Source organism: Dasypus novemcinctus, chromosome 26 (assembly GCF_030445035.2).
Source record: "Dasypus novemcinctus isolate mDasNov1 chromosome 26, mDasNov1.1.hap2, whole genome shotgun sequence".
Lineage (NCBI taxonomy): Eukaryota > Metazoa > Chordata > Mammalia > Cingulata > Dasypodidae > Dasypus > Dasypus novemcinctus.
In genome coordinates, this window is record NC_080698.1 from 55,864,568 (window position 1) to 55,883,394 (window position 18,827).

The 18,827-nt window shown below is 43.8% G+C and overlaps 1 protein-coding gene and 1 long non-coding RNA gene across 4 annotated transcripts in view; one reads left to right on the plus strand and one right to left on the minus strand.

Moving 5' to 3' along the window:
* Window positions 1-12,308, plus strand: part of LOC131276169 (uncharacterized) — a 48,770-nt gene extending 36,462 nt beyond the window's left edge. Inside the window, exons 3-4 of the long non-coding RNA XR_009183651.1 lie at window positions 9,595-9,674; window positions 10,204-12,308. This is a non-coding gene — a long non-coding RNA (uncharacterized lncRNA). The remainder of the gene's footprint in view (window positions 1-9,594; window positions 9,675-10,203) is intronic.
* The window catches only part of TXNRD3 (thioredoxin reductase 3), a 110,909-nt gene that overhangs the window by 72,525 nt on the left and 19,557 nt on the right, over window positions 1-18,827 (minus strand). For all 3 annotated transcript variants that reach the window (XR_011647580.1, XR_011647579.1, XM_004449099.5), the window contains exons 6-8: window positions 17,651-17,770; window positions 6,405-6,547; window positions 4,732-4,847 (exon numbers count right to left, since the gene is read on the minus strand). Coding sequence is in view for 1 of the 3 variants with exons in the window: in XM_004449099.5 (XP_004449156.1) it covers window positions 4,732-4,847; window positions 6,405-6,547; window positions 17,651-17,770 (379 nt within the window). In the remaining 2 variants the exon portion in view is untranslated. The remainder of the gene's footprint in view (window positions 1-4,731; window positions 4,848-6,404; window positions 6,548-17,650; window positions 17,771-18,827) is intronic.

Sequence of the window (18,827 nt, forward strand, 5' to 3'; positions counted from 1 at the left end):
GAGGTCCGCGGTTCAAACCCCCAGCCTCCTTGACCCGTGTGCAGCTGGCCCATGCGCAGTGTTGATGCACGCAAGGAATGCCGTGCCACGCAGGGGTGTGCCCCGCGTACGGGAGCCCCACGCACAAGGAGTGCACCCCCTAAGGAGAGCCGCTCAGCACGAAAGGCGCAGCCTGCCCAGGAATGGCGCCGCACACACGGAGAGCTGACACAAGATGACGCAACGAAACGAGACACAGATTCCCAGTGCCGCTGATAAGGATAGAAGTAGTCAGAGAAGAACACACAGCGAATGGACATAGAGAGCAGACAACTGGGGTGGGGGGAAGGGGAGAGAAATAAATAAAATTAAATTAAAAAAAAAAAAATCAAAGCAGAACAGTGTTCTCCTATGCAAGGTCCAAATGGACCTGATAAGCAATTAGGTAACTAGGAAATGATGGATTTTAAGACCCTGCCTGTCAAGTGCCCAGATGACTCAGGGAAAAGTTGGTAAACCCCTCGAACCGTACTCTGTTCAGCAGCCGAGACCCTATCACTGTTCTCTTGCATGGGAGAGGTTAAACTCTGTCCAGACCACAGCTGACCAGTGACGCCTTCCTGTCCAAAGTCTAAAGTCCAGACACAGGTGGCAGGACACACCAGCGCAGGCCGTGCAGGCCTTTCTTAACAGGCACGTGGGCCGCGGCCTGCTTCCCAGGGCCAGTGGGGCCTCCAGGGCATGACGCCCTCAGGGCTCCAGTGGGATTACAGATGCAGGCTGGAGGGGCTGCAAGGAGAGCACTGAGGGCTGGAGAAGCACCAGGTACCACCCCTGCACAGGAGGTGCCCTGTGCTCAGCCCACCAGGCTGCGCTGAGGGGCCTCCAGGTGAAACCTCACCATGGCCCACGGAGTTGGGGGCTCCAAGTCCACAGCCCTGGCCTTCGAGACTGGGCAGCCCATACCACAGAGCAGAGCAAGAGGCTGAGTCTCACTCTCTGAGCCCCAATCCTCGACCTTCAATGGGTGTGGCTTGCCATGGCCAGCTGATTTTTGACAAGGGGTCAAAGACCACTCAATTGGGAAAGAACAGTCTCTTCAGTAAATGGTGCTGGGAAAACTGGACGTCCATATGCAAAAGAATGAGACCTCGCACTTTATACAAAAATCAACTCAAAATGGATCAAAGACCTAAACAGAAGAACCAGAAAGTTAAAACTCCCAGGAGAAAACACAGGGAAGCATCTTCAGGACCCTGTGTTAGGCAATGGTTTCTTAGACTTCACACCCAAAGCACAAGCAACAACAACAACAACAAAATAGATGAATGGGACCTCATCAAAATTAAAAACTTTTGTTCATCAATGGACTTTACCAGGAATGTAAAAAGACAACCTACTAAATGGGAGAAAGTATTTGGAAACTACATATCTGATAAGGGTTTAATATCTAAAATATATAAAGAAATCCTACAACTCAACAACAAAAGGACAAACAACCCAATTTAAAAATGGGCAAAAGAACTGAATACATCTCTCTCCAAGAAGATGCACAAATGGCCAGAAAAGACATGAAAAGATGCTCAACATCATTAGCCATCAGGGAAATGTAAATCAAAACCACAATGGAGATATCATCTCACTCCCATTAGAATGACTGCTATTTTAAAAAACAGAAAATAACAAGTGTTGGAAAGGATGTGGAGAAAGAAGAACACTCATTCACTGCTGGTGGCAGAATAAATGGGTACAGCCATTATGGTGGTTCCTTAGGAAGCTAAGAATAGAACTACCATAGGAGCCAGCAATCCCTCTACTTGGTACATACCCAAGAGAACTGAAAGCAAGGACTCGAACAGATATTTGCACAGCAATGATCATAGCAGCCTTATGTACAACTGCTAAAAGATGGAAGCAACTCAAGTGACCATCAACTAATGAACGGATAAACAAAATGTGATGGCATATACATATATGGAATATGATTCAGCCATAAAAAGAAATGAAGTCCTGATACATGTGATATCAAATTCAATGAAATAAGCCAGACACAAAAGGACAAATATTGTATGATCTCACTGATCTGAAACAATAATAAGCAAATTCACAGAATCAGAATCTAGAATATAGGATACTAGAATATAGGATACTAGGATACTAGAGGACGGGGTGGGGATAAGGAATGGGAAGTTAAGGCTTAAAATGTACTGGGTTCCTATTTGGAATGACTGAAATGTTTTGATAAAGGATGGTGGTGATGGTGGTACAACACTGTGAATAAAATTAACAGCACTGATAATTAAAATTAGAAATGTTAGATTGTATATATGGTAACAGAATAAAAAAATTTTTTTAAATCCATGGAACTACAATACACAGGAAAATTAAACCATGGGGTTTAATGAATAGTACAATTATAAAAATGTGCTATCATCAATTGTAACAACTGTTCCATTCCAATACAAGGTGTCAGCGCTGGGGAGTTGATTGGGAATCCTATATTTCATGCATGACTATTCTGTAAAACCACAACTTCTCTAGTAAAGAAAATGAAGAAAAATGGGCAAAAGACTTGAAAAGATATATCTCCAAAGAGGAGATACAAATGGCTAAAAAGCATATGAGAAGATGCTTAACATTATTTGCTATTAGGGAAATGCAAATCAAAACCACACTGAGGTGTCATTTCACACCCATTAGAATGGTTACTATTTAAAAAAAACACACAGAAAATTACAGGTATTGGAGAGGACATGGAGAATTAGGAACTTTCATTCATTGCTAGTAGCAATGTAAAAAGGTACAACCACAGTGGAAGACAATTGGCAGTTCCTCAGAAAGTATAGAAATCCCTCTACTAGGTGTATACTCATAAGAATTGAAAGCAGGGACACAAACTGATATTTACACACCTATGTTCATAGAAACATTATTCACAATTGCCAAAAGATAGAAACAACCCAAATGTCCTTCAACCGATGAATGTGATATATACACACAATGGAATATGATTCAGCTCTAAGAAGGAATGAAGTTCTGATACATGCAACAACATAGATAACTCTGAAGACATGTCAAATGAAATAAGTCAGACACCAAAGTATAAATATTGCATGATCTCACTGATTTGAAGCAATTAGGATAAGCAAACCCAATAGAGTGAGAATCTAGAATGTAAGTTACCAGTGGATAGGGTAGAAACAGGAAATGGGAAGTTAAAGCTGAAAATGCACAGGGCTCCGATTTGGGAAAAGTTTTGATAACGGATGGTGGTAATGGTGGCACGACCTTGTGAACAAAATTAATAGTACTGAATTACATATTTGAATGGTTAAAGGGGGAAAGTTTAGGTTGTATATATGGTACTAGAATAAAAACTTTTCAAAAAATCCACGAAACTGCATAACACCAACAATGAACCCTAAGTTAAACCATGGGCCATTAATTAATAGTACAATCATAAAAATGTACTTTCCAACATTGTGATTATATAAAAAGCCATTGATTATATACTTCAGATAGATCATGTGGTATGTGAATATATCTCAATAAACTGCTTAATAAATAAATAAATGTGCAAGAAGAGCCAGAAAGAACAGCTATGTACAGCAGGGGGGAAACATAACAGAGTTTGAGAGGTGAAGAATTTTCTTGTTTGTTTGTCTGGTTTTTATTATTATTATTGAAATAATGAAAATGCTCTAATAATGACTGAAGTGATGAACATGCACTATGTTGGGTATACCAAATACCATTGATTGTACACTTTGGATGAATTATATACCTTATTAATGTATATCAGTAAAATTGATTTGTTAAAAAAAAAAGTGCTTTCCTCAATTGCAACAAATGAACCACACCACAGCAAGATTTTAATAACAGGGTGGAATATGAGAACCCTGTATTTCATGCATGATTGTTCTATAAACCTACCACCTCTCTAGTAAATAGAGAGGGAAAAAAAGAGTACACAGGATCTTTCTATTATTTCTTACAACTGCATGTGAATTTACAATTATCTCAAAATTAAAAGTTTAAGTAATAAAACATGAAAAGCTTGCAAATTAAAACAAAAACTTTAAAAGAAAGCTGGTTATTGGACCTACTGTGGAGAGGATGTGGAGGATGAATTATACCTCAGTTTTTTTCAAAATCAAATTAAAGGATCACAAGAAAAGTTTTTAAAAAATAGAATTGAAAATACTCAACCACATTATATGTGGTAGGAAGAAATACCGTTTGGGTTTCTTTTGACATATATACATCTATGTGTATGTTCACCTGCACAACAGTGCAATGGAAAATGTATTTCTTAATGTACAGTGTGAGTCTGATTAGAAGTCTGAAGTCATTGCACTACATTTTACAATTCCTTCGTTACGACTCCAGGAAGAATTCTGATTACATCTCAGTATTAGGAATAGCCATGCTTCTCTTGATCAACTAGTTCACTGTTCACATGTGCACAATAAACCCCAAAGCTGATATTTCTTTCTTTGCTTTGGCCCCCAGAAGGCTCAGAGTCAAATTCCAGCAATTATACATAGGAATAATACAGCATATTTCTGTATATAAATTTTACCACTGACCTTATTTTTTCCCTAAACTTATTTTCTCTTTGTTTCATTACTTTACTGTATGTGCTTTTATCTGTCATCAGTTCAAGTCTTTTGTGGAATAAGACGGAGTAAGTAAACAGAAAACACATGAAGTTAATGCAATTCTCAGTTAAAATGGCATATGTAATCTTACCTAGTAATACAGTATTCTTTATCTCCCTGGATTCCTAAATACCGTGGTCTTTCCCCTGTTGCTATGACAAATTTTGCAGCAGTGAAACAAGTTTCCTGTCCTTTTCTATTGGTTGCCTTGGAAAAAGAAAAGAAAGATTCACTTATTCAACAAAACCATAGAACCCCAGATACTCTGAAAAAAAATAATCACTACCCTTAGGGAGCTTCCAATTCAACAGAAATAACAAGCAACAAATGCAGGCAAAAAATAACAAGACAACATGATACACATGAGCATAGAAAATAGAACTCTTTACAAAACATTAATCAAAGGACAGTATTGGGGTAGAAGTAGAGGTAGAAAGCCAGACAAGGGGTGGCATCAAAGAAGGTAATACTTAACCGCAGATGAGAAAAATGCAGCATTTTGGGAGAGGAAATGAACACTGGGAAGAGAGAACACAAAAGCACTAAGGCCTGAAAGGAGCTGTTGTCTTGGGCACAGCAAGCGGCCAGAAAACTGGAAAGGAGGGCACACGTTGGAGGTGAAGGGAAACAGACTAGAGCCAAATGGGAAGACCCTCGAGGCCATCCTGAAAACACAGGCTATGGAAACAGTGAAGGTTGCTCACTGTCTATTTATTCTTAATTAGACAAGTAAGTCATAAACATATTCTCATTTTTAAAAGTTCAAATACCAATGAAGGTTTTCAAACAAGGAGGTGACACAATCGATGGAATGAAGGGAGGGCAGACTCCTGCAACCCACCCAGGAGTGGACGTGGGCAGAAGAGGGAAGAACCTGCCATTTTCAGCTCTAGCAACGGGGTAGGTGTTGATACCACCAGATGAGGGAAACAGAAGAGGCACGTTTGTCTGGGGAACGACTGGCTGATTGGACCAAATGTGCCAGGCACCACTGAGTAGTAAAACGTGTCAAGTGGAAAATAAAGTTTTTCACTTTGAGAAATAAAATTAATTAACTGGTATTTCTATTCTGTTTCATGGGACTATCATTCCAATCGGCCCAATAATGGCTTTACGGTTGGCAGCTTTAAATGGATCACCTCATACCTTTCTAAGTTTGCAGTAAACAAATCTGCCTACAAAATTATTTAAAATCTTGTCAGGATCACCTCACATTGTGCTGTCAAAAAGCAAAGTACAAAAATAACCTCAAGGCCAAAGGTGACACTCCAATGTCACCCACAGCCCCAATCTAAAATTCTGTGTTCATCAAAAATGACTTCATTTTTTTTAGGTATTAGCCTGATAATACAGAAACATTACCAACGTAAATTCCTAAAATGCTTTTATTAATGGTATCTACTGGCGTTTCAATGAAGGTTTCACTTTTTAAAAAGGCCTTGTGGCACGTGGCTAAAATATTCATCATTTCAGTCTTTTAAGCTTCAAACTTTTTAGTCTAAACATTTTCTCTTTTAAGATGGCAATGAAAGGAAAAGAGAACAGTAACTTTAAAATAAAGGTTTATCTAAAAAAGCAATTTCTTTAATTTTGCCAGACATCTGGAACAGGCAGACAATGGAAAATCTGCACACACGTGCCTCTACGTGCTCGAGCATGAGCTGGAGTCCTCCTCGTGCCACAAGGCCTAAGCTAAAAAGGCAAGTTCAAGCAATGGGGAAAAAAGGCAAAGAGCAGAGCAAAGCAAAAAACTCAGCACAGTACCTTTATTTTATGAGGCTCAATGAACTCTCCATAGGCGTTGATGTAGGTCACAGATCTTTCCCTCAGAGACAACCTATAACTCCAATTTAAAGAGCCTATGTAGTTTTGAATTGCTTCTGTCATGGTCTCCCAGTTGTGCTTGACTGAAAATAAACAACCAGGACGAAGTTGCAAAGTGAACTGTATTTTTAGTGGTAAATTATATATTGCCACCACAAGTCACACTAATATGCTTTAAAGAATCAAAAAGTGGACAGGAGATAATTAGCAACATTGATCTTTTTTATGCCATAAAAAAATATATATACATAAATCCTCTTTTATATTACAAAGCACATGCAAAAGGCAGAGTGCTGCAAGAAAATGGGGGACAAGCACACCGAGTAGAGGATGGGCAAAGCGGCCTGCGCACAGCAGGGCCAGTCTGGCAGGAGGGACACCTGCACTGGGCAGTGCCTCCAGGAATGCGTCCCACTCCCACTGCGGGCCTCTTCCATTTGGCCTCTTAGCTGTGCTGGGAATGTCCACATGGAGAAAGGCCTGGAGTCAGAGGAAACTAGACAGGCCTGAGCTCCGCTTCCCTGCGGTTCACCCGCCGTGGTCTCAGAGGCGTGAAGGAATGACTCGCATTTCTTTATACCAGGGTTGGCGCCGGGGCCAACCTTTGGGACTAGGTTTGGCCCTTTCCCTCAGAACCTTGGGGAGAAGTCACAACTGGGATCCCCAGCACCCCCACACTTTCAGGCGTTCACCTCGTCTCTCCAGGCTTCTGTCCAAACCGGGTGAGGTCCCCGAAAACGCACAGGTCACTGGGGGCGGAGGTCCCCTCCGGAGGCTCGCCCCATGTCCACTCTCAGGAAAGCCCTCCCCACCCCACTCATCAGGGGGCTGCAGCGCAGGAAAGGGACAGGGCCGGGGAGGGTGCCCAGGGCAGGAAGAGGCGTGGCCAACAGGAACTGGGGTGGCCTGGGCCTCGCACACCCCTTTCTTGTGAAGCCAAAATACCACAAAACCTCCTACGAGGTTGCAGTCTGGAATGGTCATTCTCCTGAACTTCCTGTCCCCACCCCCACGACCCTGGGAAATTCAGGACACGTCTGGGGACTGTCCCGGCAGAGGCAGCCTCTCCACAATGGCACCTACCCTCCCAGCCTACGATATCTCCTTTCCGTCACCCCAGAAAAGCTTTTCTTCCAACCCTTAAAGACCCATTTATCCCAAGGACCCTGTCCTGGCTTGTCTTTTTGTTGTTTTTCTGGTTTGTCGTTTATGGAACCCAGAAAATGATGGTCTAAAGGTAACCTGTTCTTGTGCCTTACACATTGTAGATGGGGACTTGTGATTAAATTCCGCTCAGGGACCTTGATTAGATCATGTTGACTGGACTGTGTCGGGAGGCCTGACTCGGGCTGGGTCTCCGCCCTCCTGCCGGATCTTACATAAACAGAGACACAGGGGAAAGGACACACGGAAGGAAGCCGCCATTTTAGGATCGTCTGAAGATTATGTTGGAAAACACAGGTTTCTAGAGCTCACCATAAACCTAGGCAGCCAGGAGCAGGACCCCAGGAGCTGCAGAGTTAGAAAGCTACCCCAGGTGACTTTGATGCAGCACATCTAGGAACTGGAATTCTGGAAACACTTGCTCTATTGTTCTATTAATCTGTTTAGTCCTGCAAAGGCATCAAAATGTTAAAAACGGATAGGAAAAGTCAGCCTCTTTACTTTCTCAAATTTTTCTTAGCTATTCTCACACATTGATTTTTCAATATAAACTTTAGACCCATCGGACAAGTTCCAAAAAGGAAAAAAAAAAATTCTTTTGTGATTTTTTTACAGGGCTTACATAAAATTTACAAATTCATTTTGAAACAAATAATGTCTTCACAATATTGAGTCGGTCCCTCCATAATCGTAGTATATTTTTGTTATGCTTTTATATTCTTTCCCTCTATATTTTGTATGTTCCTAAATTTATTCCACAGTGTTCAATCATTTTTATTGCCATTTTCAATTGTATCTGTAACTTGGTTATTGCTCATAAATAAGAAATCTATTGACTTTTGCACATTTATCTTATAAGCAGTCAATTTATTCAATTCAGTTATATTTTTTAGCTGGATCTCTTGTGTATTCTAGGTAAACATTTGTATTATATATACACTTAAAATACCTTTTTCCTCATCCTTTTCAAATCACATTTTCTTTCCCATTCTTTTTTCACATTGGCCAGAAGAACCAGCACAAGGCAGATGCTCAGTAGTAGAAATGGGCAACCCTGTCTGATCTGAGACTTGGACGGAAACATCTCAAGTTCTTCTCCTTAAATATCTGCTTTTGGGTTTTCTTCATTGTGTAAAGGAAGTGCCCATTTCTTTTATTTCTTTCCATAGATTTACTGATTTTTTAAAGCAGAAATGGATTTAAGACTTTATCAAACGCCTTTCTCTATAGCTGAAATCCAGGTAATGATACTGACCTTATGTATTCCTACCATGATTTTCTAATGCTGACTCATTCTTGCATCCCTGTGACTCTGGTAAGTCACAGTACATTGTTTTAGTACACTGCTGTAGAGAAGTTGCTAGTGGTTTGGCTATAATTGTGGTGCCTCTAAGGGTAATAGTTTTCTATTTTTAAACTATCTTTCTGTATCACATTATGTCAGCCGCAAAAACAAAGGTGGAACTTCCCATCTTTTTCTAAGTTCTAGAACTGTTTAAATTATAGAGGAAGTATCCGTTTCTTGAAGATTTGATTAATTTTATTTCTAAAGCTATTGGGGTCCAATCCCTTTTAGGGAATGGGTTGTTCTTAGACAATGTTTTCTTTGATAATTCAGTCCTAGTCATTTCTATTTTCCTAGATTATCCTTTTCATCAAGATACTAAAATTATTACCACTAACTCTCTCTTCCATCTCTGTCGTTGTATTTCTTTTCTTACACCTATGCTTCACATATGCATTTTCTCCAATTATCTCCCTGACTAGACTTGCCAAAGGTCCGTCTATTCTATTTGTATTTTTCAAACCTACTCCTGGATTTGTTCATGATGTCTGTTTGGTGGGGGGAGGGGAGTCCCTTACTTCCTGTTTGTTCTTGGGTTCTCCCAAGGTGCTGTTGGCTGCCATTTCTCCTATAGTCCCACCTACCTAAAATATTTTCAACCATTATCTCTTCTGGTTTTAGGCATCTGTCTTGTAAACAGCATAAAGGAGACTTCTGTTACCCAGTCTGAGAATCGAACCCATTCACCTTTATGTGAACAGGTAAGATGAATGCTCTAACGCCTGGCATCTTCTCTTCTGTTGTGTAATCACAGTTTCATGCTGTTTCCCTTTTCACTTTTGCTGGGCTGACTTTTCTTTGCCATTTTCCCCCTTCCTTCCTTTTACTTGGAAGTCCTGCATTCAGCATCTAATCTGGAAATCATCTGTATATTTTACACTTATTTTAACCTAGATTTCTCTGTCAGCATAAAGAATGAAAGTACCTAAAACATTCTCCCAGAACAAGATTTCAAAAAGATTTTTAATTCCCTTCTCTTGCTTCTCAACTCCCAGTACAAGACTTGGCCCAGTAGGAGGCATCTGAGTTTACAAAATAAAGCAAGTTCTTTTGAACCCACACCCCATTTTTCTCATTTTGCCATTCTTTATTCTGGTGCACTTGTCATTGGGTTCAAATACTTATTTGGGTATTTTTTGGGGGAAAACATTTGTGGATGATATACTCACTATGCTGTTACTTATCTGAAAGTTTTCTGGTTAACAGAAATTTTGCTCCACTGTCTTCCAGCATGGAGCAGTACTGAAAGAGGACGGCAAACAGCCCCGCTCTTTTTCAACACAATTTCTGCCTTCGGTCGAAGAGGCTTAGAAGATGCCTTCCTCTACTGGTGGAATTTAAAAGCTGGCTCAGACACGCTGACAGATGGCCAGCCTCGTCTGACTGCGCCCATCAGCAGTGGGGGAGCACTTTCCCTCCAGGAGACTTCTCTTGTCGCCAGTTGCTATTTCCACTGCCCTCAACTGAGCCTGCCTCATCTTCCCACTACTTAACGCTGGAAAAGCTCAGGGCTGGAACCTCCAACCCAGGGCTGCAATCGTGGAAACGTTTCTATCGCTGGGCTCTCCAAGGTGGCGGCCACTGCCCACATGTGGCTCCTGGACACCTGAAAGGTGGCTGGTGTGACAGAGAAACTGATTTATCCATTTCAATGAGGTGTAAATAGTTTGAATTCAAACAGCCGCTTGTGGCACATGGCTACCATGCTGGCCAGCCCAGTTTCATCTCTTCTCTTCCTCACAAATGGAGGGTCTCCTCCAGTCCGACGGCTCTAAATGCCATGTTTATGCCCACAACTCCCACGTTTCTAATTCCAGGGCTGCCCTAACTTTTGAATTCCAATCCCCAAATATCCAAGTGTCCAATAAGCATTTCAAACCTAATATGTCCAAGACCAAATTCTTGATTCCCTCTCCCACTGCTGTGGATGGGTGCAAGAGAAGGCTTGAGTCAGCACTGGCCTCCTCACCTGCTCTGACCAGGAGAATGTGGGGAAGGAAGACAGTGCCAGCTCCGGGCATCTGGAAGCTCCCGCTCAGCCCCTCCTGGAGACCCAGCCACCCTGCTGGAGGCCACGTGACGTGGACAGATGCCAGCAGGCCCCTGCCCAGGCACCAAGCATGGGGGCGAAGCCGTCTCGGGTCCTCCAGCCACATGAGCAACAACCAGCAAGACCAGGAGAAGTGTCCACCGAGCCAAGCCCAAAAAAGCAGAATCCCATGCACATAAATCACTGCACTCCCCACCACTCCAGCTCATGTTCCCACCATCCCCCAGTGCCCCGCATCCTTTGGGCGAGCCAAGCATGTCTCCACCTCAGAGTCTTTGTGCCTGCTACGCTCTTCTCAGACATATGCATTCCTTGCTTAATCGAGGTCTCTGTCAAAACACCACTCCATCCAAGGGGCCTTCCTAGATAAAGGAGCACACAACTCTACCCCAGGGCCCTATCCTACTTTCCTCCTCTGCTCTCTTCACGCTATCGAGCAACACTTGGCCTATTCTTTTGGTTACTGATTCTTCCTCCTCTCATCCTCCACACCATGAGAGTCAACCTCTCATCCTCCACACCATGAGAGTCAAGTCTGTCTGTCTGGCCCACAGGTATGTCCTCGGCATGTGGCAGTATTTCCTGAATGAACAAATGAATCCTGCCCAGCAAGTGGCGAAGTCCTTTGACCTGAAATCTCATACCTTTTTTCATTAGGGAATTCTCTTCTATGTCGTTGACTATTACATCTACTACATCTGCTCTATTTTCCTCTGCAAATTCCTGTCATCAAATATTTGGCCCTGGTGGACCCATCGCTCATGTTTTCTATCTTGTCTCTTATAGTAGCTTCAACAGTTTGATATTGTTTATGAATTCCAAAAAGAGATATTGGACTGTGTTTGTAAACTGGTCTTTTCCTCTGGGCATATGAGAGTGTATTAGATTTAGAGGTTTCACTTTTACTTGATTAAATAATGACTAAGGCTTTGATTGGGGGGAAGCAGATATGGCTCAATAGATAGAGCTTCCGTCTACCATATAGGAGGTCGCCCCACACAGGGGTGCTCTCCATGCAAGGAGTGGCCTCCACACAAGGAGTACAGCTCCCACGCAAGAAGGCAGACTGCCCAGGAGTGGTGCTGCCCACATGGAGAGCTGATGCAGCAAGATGACACAACAAAAAAGAGACACACAGAAAAGACAATATGAGATGCAGCAAACTAGGGAGCTGAGGTGGAGCAAGAGAACGATCACCTCTCTCTCACTCCAGAAGGTCCCGGAGTCACCTAACGAGAATACAACAGACACAGAAGAACATACAGTGAATGGACAGAGAGAGCAGACAACGTGGTGGGGGGGAGGGGAGGGGAGAAATAAGAAATAAGGGGAAAAGTCTTTGACTGGGCCCTTCAGTAAGATGTGGAGTCCCCGCCCCCTTGGTGGGCAGGACTCACAGAGAAACTGCACCACAGAGAAGGGTGGTTGGAGTCTTGAGCTGGTGTCCCAGGAAGTAGACACACAGAGAAGCAGATACACGAGGAAGGAGAGAAGACTCCATTAAACACAGGCAGAGGCCTCGGGAAGAGACAAGCCGTTAGCCCGACAGTCTATGGCTGGCCTTGTGGAGAGAACAAAGCAGCTGAGCCTGGAAAGCAAGAGCCCTGGAAAGAGAGGAGCCCAGAAAGGCTGAACCATGGCAGACATCAGCAGCCATCTTGCTCCAACACATGGCAAAAGACTTTGGTGAGGAAGTAACTTACACTTTATGGCCTTGTGACTGTAAGCTTCTACCCCCAAAAACATACTCTTTATAAAAGTCAGCAGATTTCTGGTACTTTGCATCAGCACCCCTTTGGCTGATCATGGTGCTATTTGGTTCTGGGTTCCAGGAGAAGGTCTCACAGTGATTCTCTAATTCTTTATTTCAGATTCAAAACAATCCTTTCTGCCATTCATTGCCTCTACTGGGTTTCTGATTTCCAAGAATTATTAGTCTCAGATTTTTTATTCTTCTGTGACATTTATCACACAATAGTCCCCATTTCACTGAGCTTAGAAGTCAAAGCTTCTGTCTTAAGGTCTCCTTTATTTCTTACATTAAATGAGTTTTTTCCCTTCTTCAAGGCTTTGATTTTCTCCTTATGCCTAGTAATTTTCTAGGTTCAGCTGTTTTCTCTTAGGATATTTAAGATACTGCTTGATTGCCTCCTCCCACCTAGCGCTGCTAATGTACTGTCTGAGGTCAATCTGACTTCCATCCTTACTTGGAACATTTTCTTTGTCTGCTAGAATAAAATTTAGGATTTATCTCTTTATCCATGGTGCTATAAAATAGCACCATGATAGATGAGATTATGGGTCTTCTTTTCATTTGGCCTACACAGCACACAGGAGGCCCTTTTCATTTAATTGTTTTTTTCAAACTTATTTCAATTCAAAAATAAAATAATAGACAAAAAGCAGCTTAACAAGTCATGGAAGCATCAGTCCAAGAAAGTTCTGTCCCTTTCCATTTTAGAACTCTGACTTTCCTCCATTCTGGAGAGATTTTTCCTCTTTGACTGAGAAAAGGTGTGGTTTTTCTTGCTTCCATTCTCCCTTCCTAGAATCTCTACTAAATGGAATATTGGAACTTTGGATCTGTCCCCCATGACTCTTGTTTTTCTTCCAGATAGAAGACAGAGAAATTTCTGCCTTCTGTGGTGTAGATGAGGGAAATTCCTAGGCTCAATCCTCCAGCTCCCTGATTTGTTCGCAACTGTGTCCCTTCTGATATTCAAGCTATTATCTTATTTATTCATATAATCAAAGATTTTTCTTTTTTAAGATGTAATACCTTTTTGTTGACATAGTAGCCGTTTCTCTCTTGGGCGTATCACTTACACCTCTCTGAAATGCCCTGCATGGTTTTATTAGCTCCGTTTCCTGTAACGCAAATTGTTCCACTGGCTGGATTTGCTCCTCTTATTTTGCTTCCTTTCCCCAAGTACCTGGGGATTCCTGATGGTGTCTACCTTATAGCAAGTTCTCTGACAGTATCTTCCACGGTGCATGTATTACAGCAAAGTGAGCAAGAGGTGATGCCCAGGGCCTCCCAGGGCCTCCCCGGCCCTCCTGGCAGTTACTGGTCACCAGTAACACTCCTCAGCTGTCCCACACACTGCTCCAGACCAAGGACAGGTGTTCTGCTCCTCACAGCCTCCCAAGGGCAGAGAGGATGTGGAGGGACAACCCCTCCTGCTGCTACAGGTGTCTCGCCGCCTGCTGCCCCCCAGCTCCTGGGCCCACTGCCTCCAGGTGTGGAGCCCCCCAGACCAGCTGCGGCAACTACAGAGGTTTTTTTCTCCTTGGCCATGGTTTCCTTCTTCAAACTGATCCCATCTGCTTTCTACCCTTAGGATTTCTTCCTGTTTCTAGTCCACTAAAAGCACTTTGACTTAGTTACCAGCTTGGTTAGAAAATGTTTTCATCACTTCTGGGATCTGTAGGAGAAAGGAGAGGTTGCACATGTGCTCAGTGCCAAACTGAAGGGGCGCTCAGTTTGTGTTCACACTGGATCCCTCTGCAGCCTTTCAGTTACGATTTGCTGGTTCATTTAAATTTTCTGCAATTCTTTACCACCTCCAAATAGAGAAGCTGAAACACTGACAGCCTAGAAGGTGAGTGAGCTCATAACAGAAACACCTGTTATCAAACTGTCCCGCATGCTGTACCAGTCAGAGGAATAGGCAGAGGCATTCTCACCTAGGACAACGAATCCTCCAGCTGGTCAGGCAGGTAAGCTGAGACCATTCCCAGGACCAGGGTGGCTGGGAAGCCCAGCAATGATGTCTTCGAGATGCAGCAAAGGGTATTCTGTCTAGAGAAAGGCTGACTTCTCGTTCTTGGCTATTTATTGAGTCTGTGCTTCAAAACTGCTAAGCTCGAAATACTGGCTGAGTATTTATGGGTATTGCACCCCAAAGTTAACTTAAAAAACATTTCTATATGTACAGAAGTACACAGGAAATTTTGAGGAAGCTAGGAAGAGATTTGGCCAGTCAAGGAATATTTTAAAGGAGTTAGAAAAATTAAGCACTTGGAAAAAGAATTCAAGGACAGAAATTGAACCCTCCAGCGAAGCAGAGGAGTGCAAACACACATCCCAATTGTTTTCTCTTTGAAACTGCAGCGCTGTGTAAGTGTGAAACAATGAAGAATAAACAAGGTTAACAAATGCAGAAAGCAGCCATCTAGTATGGAAACTGATGTTTCTAAAGTCATCACACAAACAGCCTCTGATGAACTGTCTCTGTCGCGGATTGTTCAGCTGGTCACAGGCCTTCTCCACACCAAGCAGGCTTTCATTATTTCTTTCTCTACACAGACTCTATTACCCTATAAACAGCTTCTAAATACCTCTTATAATAGAAAGCAACTCCTTAGCTTCCGAACTGCCACATCAAAACACACGTAATATAGTTCCTATTCCACTTGGCCTTTCTGCAGCACTGGACTAAGTTAGTTCTCGTTCTTCTTGCCCCTGAAAACTAACCTCTCATGAGTTCTACAACATAACTCTTTTCAATTCCTCCTTTTCCTCCCTCACTTACCTTAAGCGTTCAAATACCGCAGAATTTTGTCTGTTTTTTCTATTCTTTTCAATCTCTAGATTCTCCCCAGATCATCTCTTCAACTCCTAGGATTTCACCTATTACCCAGATGCGATGACGCTGAACCAGCCCTTACCCTGTCCCCTCTAGAAGTTCAAATCAGACCCGTGTCTAACTGCCTGATGGACATCCGCAAAGTTTCAAAGATGCCTTAAATGGATGTCCAGCCAAGATGGAGGATTCTGGAAGAATAGGAATTCCTGAACATGAAAACACCATGCAGAAGTTACACTGGCAAGCAGAGAGGCCTTATTTTTTCTGCAACCAACTGATAAACTAGCTTGACCTTCAGTTCTCCACTGTGCTGACAGCCTGGGAAATCTGAACCCAACCGTACCTGGCCACTAATCCAAACCTGCCTTCACTTTCCAGCTCAACGAATGCTACTCGTTTTTGGCTGGTCCCTCCTCCCGAAGCCCTCCTCTTCCTCACCCCCGCCCTATCAATGACCCAGGTGGCTTATCAGAATCAGTTGTGGCTCAAGTGATTGGGCTCCTGTCTACCACATGGGAGGTCCCAGGTTCGGTTCCCAGGGCCTCCACACAGAAAGCTGGCCCAGGTGAAGAGCTGGCCCACATGGAGGGCTGATGCAAAAAGAGATACAGAGGAAAAGACAATAAAAGACACAACAAACCAGGGAGCTGAGGTGGCTCCAGCAACTGAGTTCTTCTCTCCCATGTCAGAAGGTCCCAGGATCAGTTCCTGGGGCCTCCTAAAGAGAAGATGAGAAAACAAGCAGACACAGAAGAATGTACACCAAATGGGACACAGAGAGCAGACAGCCAAGCACAAGCGGAAAGGGGAGGGGGAATAAATAAAATAAATCTTAAGAAAAAAAAGCATCACTTGGCTCAGTTACCAGAAACATCTAATGAAACTTAAAGCATACACATGCCCAGAGTAACTGGGGAAAGGGACAATTCACTGATAATGCTTTAAAAATTCCAAAAATTATTCTGCTAAACCGCCTAGACTGACAGTCACCAATGTGCAACGGCCCCGGCTCTCTCCAAAGCTACCGCCTGTTCTCTGGTCCCACTTCCAGGCTTGGTCCAGGGCTCCGTCACTGTTCCTCCGAGTTTCTGCTCTGGGGCCCACCTTGCTTCCTTGCCTTTGATCTCCTCCCCCCCTGACCCCATGGCCCCAGAGTCTTCCGTGACTCTCAATCCAAACTGTGGCTGGTGCTCCTCTCCAGCTTCAGCTCCTCAACAGCTATCTCCCTACCATGAGGGGAAAATCTAACTCCCTAGAATGGCATTTAAGTGCCTTTGTGACCTGCTTACCTCTCTCATCTCACCCACCATGATCTCGCCAGGTCCACACTGCGGTCAAGCTGCTCCTGCCTTGAGTGTCTGACTTCTGAGCCAGCTCTCCGTGACCTCTGAGACTCAGCTCAAGCACTCCTGAAAGTCTGCTTTGTCACGCACACCCCAGCCCCCAGACCCTACAGGCCGCATGAAGAGTCCCTCAAGTCCATGCCCAAAACAGCATCCCTCATTATAGAGCATTTCCAAACGAACATTTTCTTATCTATCTCTTCCAACAAACTCTGCTGCTGAAGGGCAGGAACCGTACCTTCCCTGTATCTGTTTCCACAAAGCCTAACCAATCAATGATTATTGGATTAAATTGTTTTTCTACCTTTCATTAGCCAAATTCCTATGTTATCACTGAAAAAGACAGAAAAGGTTATCACCACAAATGGACAAAATTCAGAAAATACTCTTTACATTCTATTTTCTTTACACCTGAAAATATTCTAAAACTTGTGCTTGCTTCCCATTCTGCTAAGCTTTTGGGATTGCTACCACTGAAACAGCTTCCTCCTGGGGCAGGAAAGCCCACGGGGCAGGGCCACAGTGGAACAGCTTGGCTCTGGGTCCTTGGTGCCTGGGTGGCAAGTGGTGCACTCTCAGTGTAGGTTTATTGAATCAACGTCCAACTCAACTGTAAAAGTACGAATAGCAAGTCTTCCTCTAGAAGAGCATTCCTCTCCTTGTCTCCCATTGTATTTTTAGATACCATCACTCACCTTGTTGACTGTACTCCCAGCCAAATTTCCTCGAGTCCCGTAATGCCTGTCCCAGAAGGGCGGCTTGATGCATCAGTTTCTTAGGAATGCAGCCCACGTTTACACAAGTACCACCAAGACCTGAGAAAGAGAAGCAGAGAAGTGGTACTTCCCCTGTGAGTGTGGTTTGACACTCCTGCAGATGAGCACCAGGGAAGCTCATGGAAACGAGCAACGCAGATGGTGGTGAGGCCACAGCACCCCACCCCACAATGACACACATGCTATTAATTCCAAATCCCTCACTGAGGGAACATGGCAGAGCCCCAAGGATGACCATAATGATCTATGGACATGCATAAGAACAGTTTCCTGGGGGAATTTTCCAAAACTTCATTTCAGTCTGATCCAAAGAGGGAACAGACCTTTATCAGGCTGTTAAGGTATCTGCTGCACAAAGGATCAGCATCAGCTTCAGGCTTTGTACTCTGCAGGACTCCGCCCTGAGCCAAGAAGCTGTGTGCCCTCAAGTTGCAGGGGGCACCTACTTTGAATCTTTAACAATACATCACGCGTCATGCATGGGGCCGCCTCTGGGCACCCGAGTCAAAAGAGCCCCCCGACAGCAGCCTCTTCTGGGATGCTAGATAAGCAGGAATTTCCGGGCAGTAGGAAACAGGTAGAAGGAAGGAGGAAGGAGAGGTGAGTGAACACACACCAGGAGAGCAGGTCGAGGAAAATCAAGGCAGATGAGCTTTACTATGCAAAGTCTAGGCTAAAATTTTTGGAGTACATCTGAATTTTAAAAAACAATGTTTACATTTTATCAGTCAGAGTTCTGGCATGAAACAGGCGACACACTCAAGCTGGGTCAAGGAGGAGCGTTTACAGGGGGATTATTTACAAAATTCACAGGGCCAGGGCTTACCAAGTACCACGAGGGGTAGAATTCACACCCGTACCCCGTATTAACCAGGGCAAGGCCATGCTTATGCAGCTGAGGGAGCCCCGCAGCCCAGGGGGAAATGGCTGCCCATAGGGCTCCCGGCTTCCCCTAGAGGACAAGGCCAGGGATGACCCTTAGCGTCCGAGCAGGGAGGGAGGCGGGGAAGAGAGACCCGGGCTCACCACCTTCCCTCCCTCTGTTCACCTCCAGGGCCACCAGCTGGCCAAGTCCAACCGGGGCCAGAGGGCCAGG